The sequence below is a fragment of the Pristiophorus japonicus genome, chromosome 11 (assembly GCF_044704955.1).
Source record: "Pristiophorus japonicus isolate sPriJap1 chromosome 11, sPriJap1.hap1, whole genome shotgun sequence".
Classification (NCBI taxonomy): Eukaryota; Metazoa; Chordata; class Chondrichthyes; family Pristiophoridae; genus Pristiophorus; species Pristiophorus japonicus.
The window spans coordinates 53,864,200-53,875,685 of NC_091987.1; the positions used below are offsets into that span (position 1 = coordinate 53,864,200).

General features: G+C 42.1%; 1 protein-coding gene across 2 annotated transcripts in view; it reads left to right on the forward strand.

Annotated features, from left to right (window-relative positions):
- arl13b (ADP-ribosylation factor-like 13b) overlaps positions 1-11,399 on the forward strand; it is a 129,535-nt gene extending 118,136 nt beyond the window's left edge. For both annotated transcript variants that reach the window (XM_070893387.1, XM_070893388.1), the window contains 2 exons: positions 9,263-9,341; positions 9,458-11,399. In XM_070893387.1, the coding sequence (XP_070749488.1) occupies positions 9,263-9,339 (77 nt within the window). In that variant the 3' untranslated portion in view covers positions 9,340-9,341; positions 9,458-11,399. The remainder of the gene's footprint in view (positions 1-9,262; positions 9,342-9,457) is intronic.
- The last annotated feature ends 87 nt before the right edge of the window (positions 11,400-11,486 follow it).

The window sequence follows — 11,486 nt, forward strand, 5'->3', positions numbered from 1 at the left end:
GATGCTGAGAATGATGCGAATAGCACGTTGGTCTCACCGCAGGTAAAGAGTACACAGCCAGATAGTAAATGGGTGACCAACAGGAAGAGCAGTGCAAGGAAGGTAGTGCAGGGGTCCCCTGTGGTCATCCCCCTGCAAAACAGATACACCGCTTTGGGTACTGTTGAGGGGGATGACTCATCAGGGGAGGGCAGCAGCAACCAAGTTCATGGCACGGTGGGTGGCTCTGCTGCACAGGAGGGCAGGAAAAAGAGTGGGAGAGCTAGAGTGATAGGGGATTCGATTGTAAGGGGAATAGATGGGCGTTTCTGCGGCCGCAACCGAGACTCCAGGATGGTATGTTGCCTCCCTGGTGCAAGGGTTGAGGATGTCTCGGAGCTGGTGCAGGGCATTCTGAAAAGGGAGGGTGAACAGCCAGTTGTCGTGGTGCACATAGGTACCAACGATATAGGTAAAAAAACGGGATGAGGTCCTATGAGATGAATTTAGGGAGCTAGGAGCTAAATTTAAAAAGTAGGACCTCAAAAGTAGTAATCTCAGGATTGCTACCAGTGCCACGTGCTGAGTCAGAGTAGGAATCGCAGGATAGCTCAGATGAATACGTGGCTTGAGGAGTGGTGCAAAAGGGAGGGATTCAAATTCCTGGGACATTGGAACCGGTTCTGGGGGAGGTGGGACCAGTACAAACCGGACGGTCTGCACCTGGGCAGGACCGGAACCAATGTCCCAGGGGGAGTGTTTGCTAGTGCTGTTAGGGAGGAGTTAAACTAACATGGCAGGGGGATGGGAACCTATGCAGGGAGACAGAGGGAAATAAAATGGAGGCAGAAGCAAAAGCTAGAAAGGAGAATAGTAAAAGTGGAGGGCAAAGAAACTCGAGGCAAAAAAACAAAAAGGGCCACATTACAGTAAAATTCTAAAGGGTCAAAGTGTGTTTAAAAAGACAAGCCTGAAGGCTCTGCCTCAATTCAAGGACTTTGCGGAATAAGGTGAACGAATTAACTGCGCAGACAGCAGTTAACAGATATGATGTAATTGGCATCACGGAGACATGGCTCCAGGGTGACCAAGGCTGGGAACTCAACATCCAGGGGTATTCAACATTTAGGAAGGATAGGCAGAGAGGAAAAGGAGGTGGGCTGGCATTGTTGGTTAAAGAGGAAATTAATGTAAGTAAGGAGGGACATTAGCCTGGATGATGTGGAATTGGTATGAGTGGAGCTGCGGAATACCAAAGGGCAGAAAACGCTAGTGGGAGTTGTGTACAGACCACCAAACAGTAGTAGTGAGGTTGGGGACAGCTTCAAACAAGAAATAAGGGATGTGTGCAATAAAGGTACAGCAGTTATCATGGGCGACTTTAATCTACATATTGATTGAGCTAATCAAACTGGTAGTAATGCGGTGGAGGACGATTTCCTGGAGTGTATTGGGATGGTTTTCTCGACCAATATGTCGATGAAACAACTAGAGAGCTAGCCATCCGAGACTGGGTGATGTGTAATGAGAAGGGACTAATTAGCAATCTTGTGCGAGGCCTCTTGGGGAAGAGTGACGATAATATGGTAGAATTCTTTATTAAGATGGAGAGTGACACAGTTAATTCAGAAACTTAAGAGTCCTGAACTTAAGGAAAGGTAACTGCGGCGGTATGTGGCGTGAATTGGCTAGAATAGACTGGCAAAGGATACTTAAAGGGTTGACGGTGGATAAGCAATGGCAAACATTTAAAGATCACATGGATGCACTTCAGCAATTGTACATCCCTGCCTGGAGTAAAAATAAAACTGGAAAGATGGCTCAACCGTGGCTAACAAGAGAAATTGAGGATAGTGTTAAAACTAAGGAAGAGGTATATAAATTGGCTAGAAAAAGTAACAAACCTGAGGACTGGGAGAAATTTAGAATTCAACAGAGGAGGACTAAGGGTTTAATTAAGAGGGGGAAATAGAGTACGAGAGGAAGCTTGCAGGGAACATAAAAACTGACTGCAAAAGCTTCTATAAATATGTGAAGAGAAAAAAATTAGTAAAGACAAATGTAGGTCCCTTGCAGTCGGATTCAGGTGAATTTTAATGGGGAACAAAGAAATGGCAGACCAATTGAACAAATACTTCGGTTCTGTCTTCACAAAGGAAGACATGAATAATCTTCCGAATGTGTACTAGGGGACAGTGGGTCTAGTGAGAAGGAGGAACTGAAGGATATCCTTATTAGGCGGGAAATTGTGTTAGGGAAATTGATGAGATTGAAGGCTGATAAATCCCTGGGGCCTGATAGTCTGTATCTCAGAGTACTTAAGGAAGTGGCCCTGGAAATAGTGGATGCATTGGTGATCATTTTCCAACAGTCTATCGACTCGGGATCAGTTCCTATGGACTAGAGGGCAGATAATGTAACACCACTTTTTTAAAAAGGAGAGAGAGAGAGAGAGAAGGCGGATAATTATAGATCGGTTAGCCTGACATCAGTAGTGGGGAAAATGTTGGAATCAATAATTAAGGATGAAATAGCAGTGCATTTGGAAAGCAGTGACAGGATCGGTCCAAGTCAGCATGGATTTTTGAAAGGGAAATCATGCTTGACGAATCTTCTAGAATTTTTTGAGGATGTAACTAGCAGAGTGGACAAGGGAGAACCAGTGGATGTGGTGTATTTGGACTTTCAAAAGGTTTTTGACAAGGTCCCGCACAAGAGATTGGTGTGCAAAGTCAAAGTACATGGTATTGGGGGTAATGTATTGACGTGGATAGAGAACTGGTTGGCAGACAGGAAGCAGAGAGTCGGGATAAACAGGTCCTTTTCAGAATGGCAGGCAGTGACTAGTGGAGTGCCGCAGGCTCTGTGCTGGGACCCCAGCTATTTACAATATACATTAACGATTTGGATGAAGAAATTGAGTAATATCTCCAAGTTTGCAGATGACACTCGACTGAGTGGCGGTGTGAGCTGTGAGAAGGACGCTAAGAGGCTGCAGGGTGACTTGGACAGGTTAGGTGAGTGGGCAAATGTATGGCAGATACAGTATAATGTGGATAAATGTGAGGTTATCCATTTTGGGGGCAAAACTACGAAGGCAGAATATTATCTGAATGGCGGCAGATTAGGAAAAGGGGAGGTGCAACGAGACCTGGGTGTCATGGTTCATCAGTCATTGAAGGTTGGCATGCAGGTACAACAGGCGGTGAAGAGTGGAAATATCCTCTCCGTGTCCACCTTGTTGAGCCCCCTCATTACCTTATTTGTTTCGATAAGATTGCCTCTCATTCTTCTGAACTCCAATGAGTATAGGCCCAAGCTACTCAATCTATCTTCATAAGTCAACCCCCTCATCTCCGGAATCAACCAAGTGAACCTTCTCTGAACAGCCCCAATGAAAGTATATCCATCCTTAAATACAGAGACCCAAACTGTACGCAGTACTCTAGGGGTTCAATTTTCCCCAAAGCATTTTTTTGGTATACTTGAAGAGTTACGCCGATTTTTTTTTTTTGTGGCCTGAGTACGCCAAAATAAATGTGTTATAAGTTTCCCCTTAGGATCTTGGCGTGGCCTAACCCAACGGGGGTGGAGCCTTGATCTGCGCCAGAAAGATTGGGCTGCCGTGGAAACCTGAGAGTTCTCCTGCCTGCCGGTGCGATCTCTTGCCTGCGGTGAGTTCTGTCAGTTCACCAGCCCGCCCCTAGCCCAGGCTGAGTGGTCTCCTCCCTTTCAGTCAAAGGCTTCCTCCCCCTCTCTCTTACCTTTCCTACTGCTGCTGTCTGGGCATCTGCTGCACTTACCTACGCCGATTTCTTTAACTCTCCGCAAGGGTTTTCTCAAGTGGCCACATATGCTGGCCTAAGTAGAAATGGATTAACTATTAGCTGGCCAAAGTTGTCTAAATGGCCAGAACTGGTGTCGGTAGCTGATAACGCCCCATTTTGAGAAAAAAAAAACTAACCTTAAAAAAAAACTTAACTGAGTTACGCTGGTGCAAATTGATTGAGGAAACCGGGGATTTTTAAGTTACACCAGAAAAAGTAGCCTACTCCAAAAAAAAAAACTTGGCAACTCCTGGCCAAAATTGAGCCCTAGGTGTGGCCTTACCAATACCCTGTACAGTTGTTGCAGATCTTCTCTGCTTTTATACTCTCTTCCCCCTTGTAATAAAGGCCAACATTCCATTTGCCTTTTTGATTACTTGCTGTACCTGCATACTAACTTTGTGTTTCATGTATAAGGACCCCCAGGTCCCTCTGTACTGCAGCACTTTGCAATTTTTCTTCATTTAAATTATAATTTGATTTTTTAATTTTTCTGCCAAAATGGATAACCTCACATTTTCCCACATTGTACTCCATCTGCCAAATTTTTGCCCACTCACTTAGCCTGTCTATATATCTTTGTAGAATTGTTGTGTCCTCCTCACAATTTGCTTTCCCCACCCATTTTTGCATCATCTGCAAACTTGGCTACATTACACTCAGTCCCTTCATCCAAGTCATTAATATAGATTGTAAATAGTTGAGGCCCCAGCACCGATTTCTGCGGCACCCTACTAGTTACTGTTTGCTAACTGGAAAATGACCCGTTAACCCGACTCTGTTTTCTATGAGTTAGCCAATCCTCTATCCATGCTAATATATTACCCCCAACCCCGTGAACTTTTATCTTGTGCAATAACCGTTTATGTGGCACCCTATCAAATGCCTTCTGGAAATCCAAATACACATCCACTGGTTTCCCCCCTTATCCACCCTGCTCATTACATCCTCAAAGAACTCCAGCAAATTTGTCAAACATGATTTCCCTTTCATAAAACCATGTTGACTCTGGTTGATTGAATTATGCTTTTCCAAATGTCTTGCTACTGCTTCCTTAGTAATGGACTCTAGCATTTTCCAAACTACAGATGTTAGGCTAACCAGTCTATAGTTTCCTGCTTTCTGTCTACCTCCTTTTTTAAATAGGGGCGTTACCTTTGTGGTTTTCTATTAGGCTGGGACCTTCGTAGAATCCAGGGAATTTTGGTAGATTACAACCAATGCATCCACTATCTCTGCAGCCACTTCTTTTAAGAACATTGTAAGCTGCTGCTTTTAATCTAATACTATCCGTAACTTTTTAAAAATTTGTCGCTGGCAAGGCGAGCATTTGTTGTCCATCCCTAATTGCCCTTGAGAAGGTGGTGGTCAGCTGCCACCTTGAACCGCTGCAATCCATGCGGTGAAGATACTCCTATAATGCTGTCGGGGAGGGAGTTCCTGGATTTTGACCCAGCGACGAAGAAGGAATGGCAATATATTTCCAAATCAGAAAGGTGTGTGACTTGGAGGGGAACTTGGAGGTGATGATGTTCCCACGCGCCTGCTCCCCTTGTCCTTCTAGGTTGTAGAGGTCGTGGGTTTGGGAGGTGCTATCGAAGAAGCCTTGGCGAGTTGCTGCAGTGCATCTTGTAGATGCCATGGTGCACCAGTTGTGGAGGGAATGTTGAAGAGGGTGGATGGGGTGCCAATCAAGCAGTCTGCTTTGTCCTGCATGATGTTGAGCTTCTTGAGTATTTTTGGAGCTGCACTCATCCAGGCAAGTGGATAGTATTCCATCACACTCCTGACTTATGCCTTGTTGATGGTGGAAAGGCTTTGGGGAGTCAGGAGATCAAATATTCACTGCAGAATACCTAGCCTCTAACCTGCTCTTGTAGCCACAGTATTTATGTGGCTGGTCCAGTTAAGATTCTGGTCAATAGTGACCCCCAGGATATTGATGGTGGTGGATTTGATGATGGTTATGCCATTGAATGGCAGTGGGTAGACTCTTGTTTGTTGGAGATAGTCGTTGCCTAGCACTTGTATGGCATGAATGTTGCTTGCCACTCAGCAGCCCAATGAAGCCTGAATGTCATCCAGGTCTTGCTGCATGCGGGCATGGACTGCTTCATTATCTGAGGAGTTGCAAATGGAACTGAACACTACATCATCAGCAAACATCGCTAGCCATGGCTGTACCACTTTTCCAGTGGAGTTTTTATTACTCAAGGGAATGTATAATTGTTGAGAATTATGAATTTTTAAAAATGTTTTCCATTGCTTATCTACCACATATCTTTTGATCTAATTTTCCAATAACTCAGCCAATTCTCCCCTCATACCTCTAATTGGCTTTGTTTAAACTTAAGACCCTAGTTTCAGGCTTAACCACATCACTATCAAACGCAACATGAAACTCTATTGTATTATGATTATGCTTCCCCAGAGGATCCTTTACTATAAAATTACACAATACTGGATCTAAAATAGCCTGATCCCTATTTGGTTCCGCAACATATTGTTCCAGAAAACTGTCTCGAATGCATTCTATAAACTTGTCCTCCAAGCTACTTTTGCCAATTTGGTTTGCCCAGTCTATGTGAATATTAAAGACCCCCCAGGATGATTGCATTACCCTTGTTACATGCTATCTAATTTCCTGATTTATACTCTGTCTTACACTGATTACTGTTTGGGGGCCTATAAACTACTCCCACCAGTTTTTTCTACCCTTTGTTATTTTGTACCTCCACCCATACTGATTCTGCATTCTGATTTTTTTAGGCTAAGATCCTTTCTCTCTACTGGCTTTATTATCAGAGCTATCCTACCTCCTTTTCCATTTTGCCTATCTTTTCTAAAAAGTCAAGTACCCTGGAACACTTAGTTCCCAACCTTGGTTATCACGGCTCAGTAATGGCTGCTAGATCAAACCCATTAATCTTTTATCTGAGCCATTAATTCTTTTTAATTCATCTATCTTGTTACGAATGCTTTGTGCATTCAGATATAGCGCCTTTTAATTTTAACTTTTTACTATTTTTCCCTGATGTAGCCTATTACCGGTTATTAAACTCTCCGTCCCTTCCTGACATAACCTGCTTAATTTTACCCAAATCGCTACTCTGCTCTACAGCCTTGACTTTTCTCTTCAGTTGTGTCAGGTGGTGGCAGACGTCTGCAGCCTACTCGAAGATGACCTGCAATCTGCTGGACCTGGTGGCCACACATTACCAGTGGCTGCCAAAGTGACAACCACCCTCAACCTTTTGCCTCCTTATTCTTCCAGGGTGCTGTTGAAGACATATCTAAGATCTCCCAGTAGGCTGCACACAAATGTATTAGGCTGGTCGCGGATGGGATGTTTGCCAGGGCTGGCAATTATGTCAACTTCGCCTGTGATGAAGCCAGTCAGAATAAGTGGGAGCTTGAGTTTGCATTTTTGGCTGGCTTTCCCATTTGTGTAGGGCACCGTCGACTGCACACACGTGGCAATCTGTGCACCTCCAGATGAAGCCAGGAAGAATTCATAAACTGCAAGGGGTTCCACTCCGTCAGTGCCAGATTTCCGAGAAACTGCCATGATCCATTCTTCCTGTGCAATCCAAGCTGCCTCAGCTTTTTGGACCTGCAAGTAGACTTGAGGGGTGACTGCTAGAAAACAAAGGATACCCCCATGAAACTTGGCTGCTGGCAGCACTGAGGGACCCCACCAATGAAGCCCAATAACCTTATGACTACCAGATGGCTTTGAACAGGCGATTGGCATGCTGAACATGAGCTTCAGGTGCCTGGACAGATTTGGAGATGCCCTTCAGTACTCATCAGCCAGGGTCTTCAGAATGATTGTGGTGTTCTGCACTTTGCACAACATTGCGCAGCAGCGAGGATTGGAGCTGTAGGAGGGACAAGGCACTGAGCAGCAATAAGAGCTGAATAGCCTCCTGTGCTAAAATCTCTATTTACAAATAAAGATGTTTTATAAATTGCTCCCAATGGTTCACCTGGTTAAAGTAGTGAGTAACTAAGTCATACAGACCAAGAATATCAGAAATGCAACTTCTGATTTGTACTGAATTAATCAGTCTCAGCCAGGGTAGGGTCACTACAAATACAAACTACCTAATCGAAAGATGAGGTGCTATTCCTCAAGCTCTGTCAGTTGGTAGCACCCTCGCCTTGCAGTCAGAAGGTTGCGCACAAGTGGGTTCAAGTCCCACTCCAGAGACTTGAATACACAAATCTAGGCTGACACTCTTGAAAAGTACTTCCCTGCCAGGCAGCTAGCCAGCTCGGCAGGGGGGGGGGGGGGGGGTCATCATGCTTGCGGACTGAATGGAGATGTTCAGAAAAGTGATCACCCAATCTGCATTTGGTCTCCCCGATGTGTAAGAGATAACTAGGTGGCAACAGTGTTAATGTGATAATTTTATAATTTGTTGGAAGTATTTTCTAGCTGCAAGGATACTGGCACCTGGTTGCTATACTTGCTGGAAGTACATCAGCGTGGATATTGTTGAAAGCAGGTTCAGGCTTGCCTCTATGATGCTTTCAATGAATGAAAAGTCTGTTAACATGCATGGTCAAGGCTCATACATGAATATTGTCCTTGTGGGAAATCTATTGGCGAGTAAATGCCACCTGTAGAATCATACCTGTAGCAAGGAATCCATTGCTTTCAGGAGAGGAGTGTGTGTAAGGTGCAGGATATTTGTTAAAAGTTAACCTGGCCACTTCGGTGAAGGGGGGAAAATTGGAAGGAAATGAAAATGAGAAAAATAAAATGAATATATCATTTAACCACTCCAATGTTGTTTCACTGGCCTTATTAATATATAATCTTTGAGATTACTATTCTAGTTGTCCTTGCATTTCTCCTTTATAATGGAAAGCTGCTAAGATGAAATTCAAACATTCATCCCCCAGTTTTCTCCTGTTCCCTCCTTTCATTGCTAGGTCATACTGAAGCAAAATTCTAAAGTTGCAGAAGCTCCCCGCTCATGAATATCACTCTCGCTCACTTGCAAACTTGCACACTAACACGGACACACACACTTCCGGATTGATTTCACACTCTCCAAGAGGCAAAATGGCATGGCTGTGATCAGCTAATTAACCACTGACCATTGTAGCATTTTTAAACACCCATTGTAAATGATATTTCATTTAAATTAGTAAATCTCCTCATAGTGACCTCTAAGGATTTGATGATAATTGGTGTGAACTTTGTTTATAGATAAATGCAAGAATCATCCAAGTGTTGCCCAGAGTAGTACAATGTTATTTAAGACCAAGTATACAAAAATAGTTTTCTAGCAGAAGGTTTGAGTGTATTAATAACTGGAAACATTCAAAGCCTTTTTTTGTTTTGAGAAGAACTGAGGTTTTCGCTGGGTTTATATTTTTGGTGCTGATTAGGACTTGCTATTTGTAATGTTAACCTATTATATTTTTCTTTTAACCTATGACAGATTTTTACAGTAAGCCGCTGCCACCAGTACATGTGAGCCAGAAACCAAATGCTGATACCCATGATGTCATTTCCTAGCAGTATGGATGTCTTGTTACTCTTTGAACAGAAAAAGTAGATAATTTTTGAATTTTTATATTAAAAAAAAATCAAACTCTTGGTTCATTTTTCTTTTTTTTTCCCCCTCCAAAATCAGGAAAGATCTAAAGGACCTATCATCAAGAAGGAAAATAATCTACTGGTGATCACTTTTCAGAACAAAACAGACCTTTGGATTCTGCATTCAAGGATGCTGTATTGAATCTGCATTGGCATGTTAGTAATACAAAAAAAGGCTGGTATGGACAGACTTTAGCTTCGAGGAAAGTGTTGAATGATATATTAGACATACGGCATCCTTTGTAAACAGATAGCGAGACAATACACTACAAAAGTATTTCTTCTGCTGTTTAAGCCAGTGGTACTTTGTATCAATTGAAACATTCCTGAAGACCCACTGAAACCTGGCAGAAAAAAACTAATCTTTTTTTTAATAAGATTTGGTATTTGTATAGTACAGACCATTTTAATGCCATTTGTAATTAATGTCTTTTGAGCAATCTTTCTAGAAAATGCAACATCGTTATGAAACTAATTATGTTTAGAACTGCAGATATTTTAGGTTTTGTTTCAAAGTTTAAGCAAGAACTTCTATTCAAGTGGTCTTGAAACTCAACTGGACTGGATATCTGCAAATACTGAATTATTGTATGTTCCATGGAGGAAAATGTGTGTTTTTTTTAAATATCACGTGTAATATTAACTTGCATAATGCATTCACCTCCCTCATATACTGTTGAGTTTCCTCTGGATATGCTCTTATAATTGTTTACACACACATCCCAGTTTTAAATTGCAGAACCACTTGGCTTTAAAGACTCGCATCCTCCGCGATCAGAGAAAACAAATCACGGTTATGTAGATTAGTCAAATGAGAAATTATTTTAAAAGTTGTTTGTATTTTCTATTCTGAGATGTAGATGGATCTGTTCTTGTAGAGAACAGCTGTATAATGTAGTGTACATCAGTGGTCATAAGTTATGTAAAATTTAGAGTTTATCTTCATAATTAAACAACATATATTGTTTCTGTAATGCTTATTCCTTTTCATAAAATGTTTGAGATTATTTACTGTTACATATTTGTATTTATCAAACCTAGTTTGTGACAATTTTTCAAGCACTTTTTGTACATCTTTCAGGAAAGAATCTTGCATCTTCAAAAAGTATTAGGAGCTGTGAGAAGACTACAGTGAATCACTTGGTGTTATTAAACTGTACTGCATGGGTATAAATCAAACAAAACCTGCTAATAAATTTCATTAGAATAACTTGATACTTTTACAAATACAGTACTTTTAAAACCCCTATACTTGTCAATTTAGTTTATAATCTGAGGGTTTATGATGATTTGCTTGTGCAATAACTAGCACAATTGGTACTGAAGTTGCTGCTCTGAGAAACATATTGCAGATCAGCAAGGATGCTGGCTGGCATACATGACTTGTTTATAGGTGTTCCATTTTTATATATTCCCCATCTGCAGTTTTTATACTGCACAATTTAAGCACCACAAAAACTATTGAATAGTGGTCTATTCTCATGTATTGACGTTGAATCCTAATGAATTGACTTGGACATGCACTAACATCAAACTATTGTTTCATCAATCAAAATGATCAAGTTAATTTTACCAGATTATAGTGGAAGATAAAGCCTTTCTGCAAACACATTTCGCACTAAATTAGCTTTATGCACCTTGTAATTTCTCGTTGTAAAATTTTCAGTTTTTTGTTTCTCTGCAACTGAAAAGTAGTGTACCAACTCATGCACATTTTTCCTCCTCCAATTATCCATCTTTCCTCACAGTTGGAGTATGAATGTCAGCAACTATCTAGTAACTCACCAAGTAGGAACTTTGTGTGTCAGCCTGGACAGGTTATGCCACTGATATTTAACCAGTGGGCTGTCACAGCTGAGCCCAATCTGTTTTCCTGCGATGTCTGTGTCTGTCTGCACATTCCAGCAAGGGGACCAAGTGGATAACTCTCAGATGTTCGAACACCAGCTGATTCCCTGTGCTCCCGCCGCGCCCCCCCCCCTCCGCCCCCCCCAAAAAATACACCCTCCCAGTCTTTCGGAAAGTGTGGCCAATTGTCATAATACATAAAGCCCCATCTAAAATTG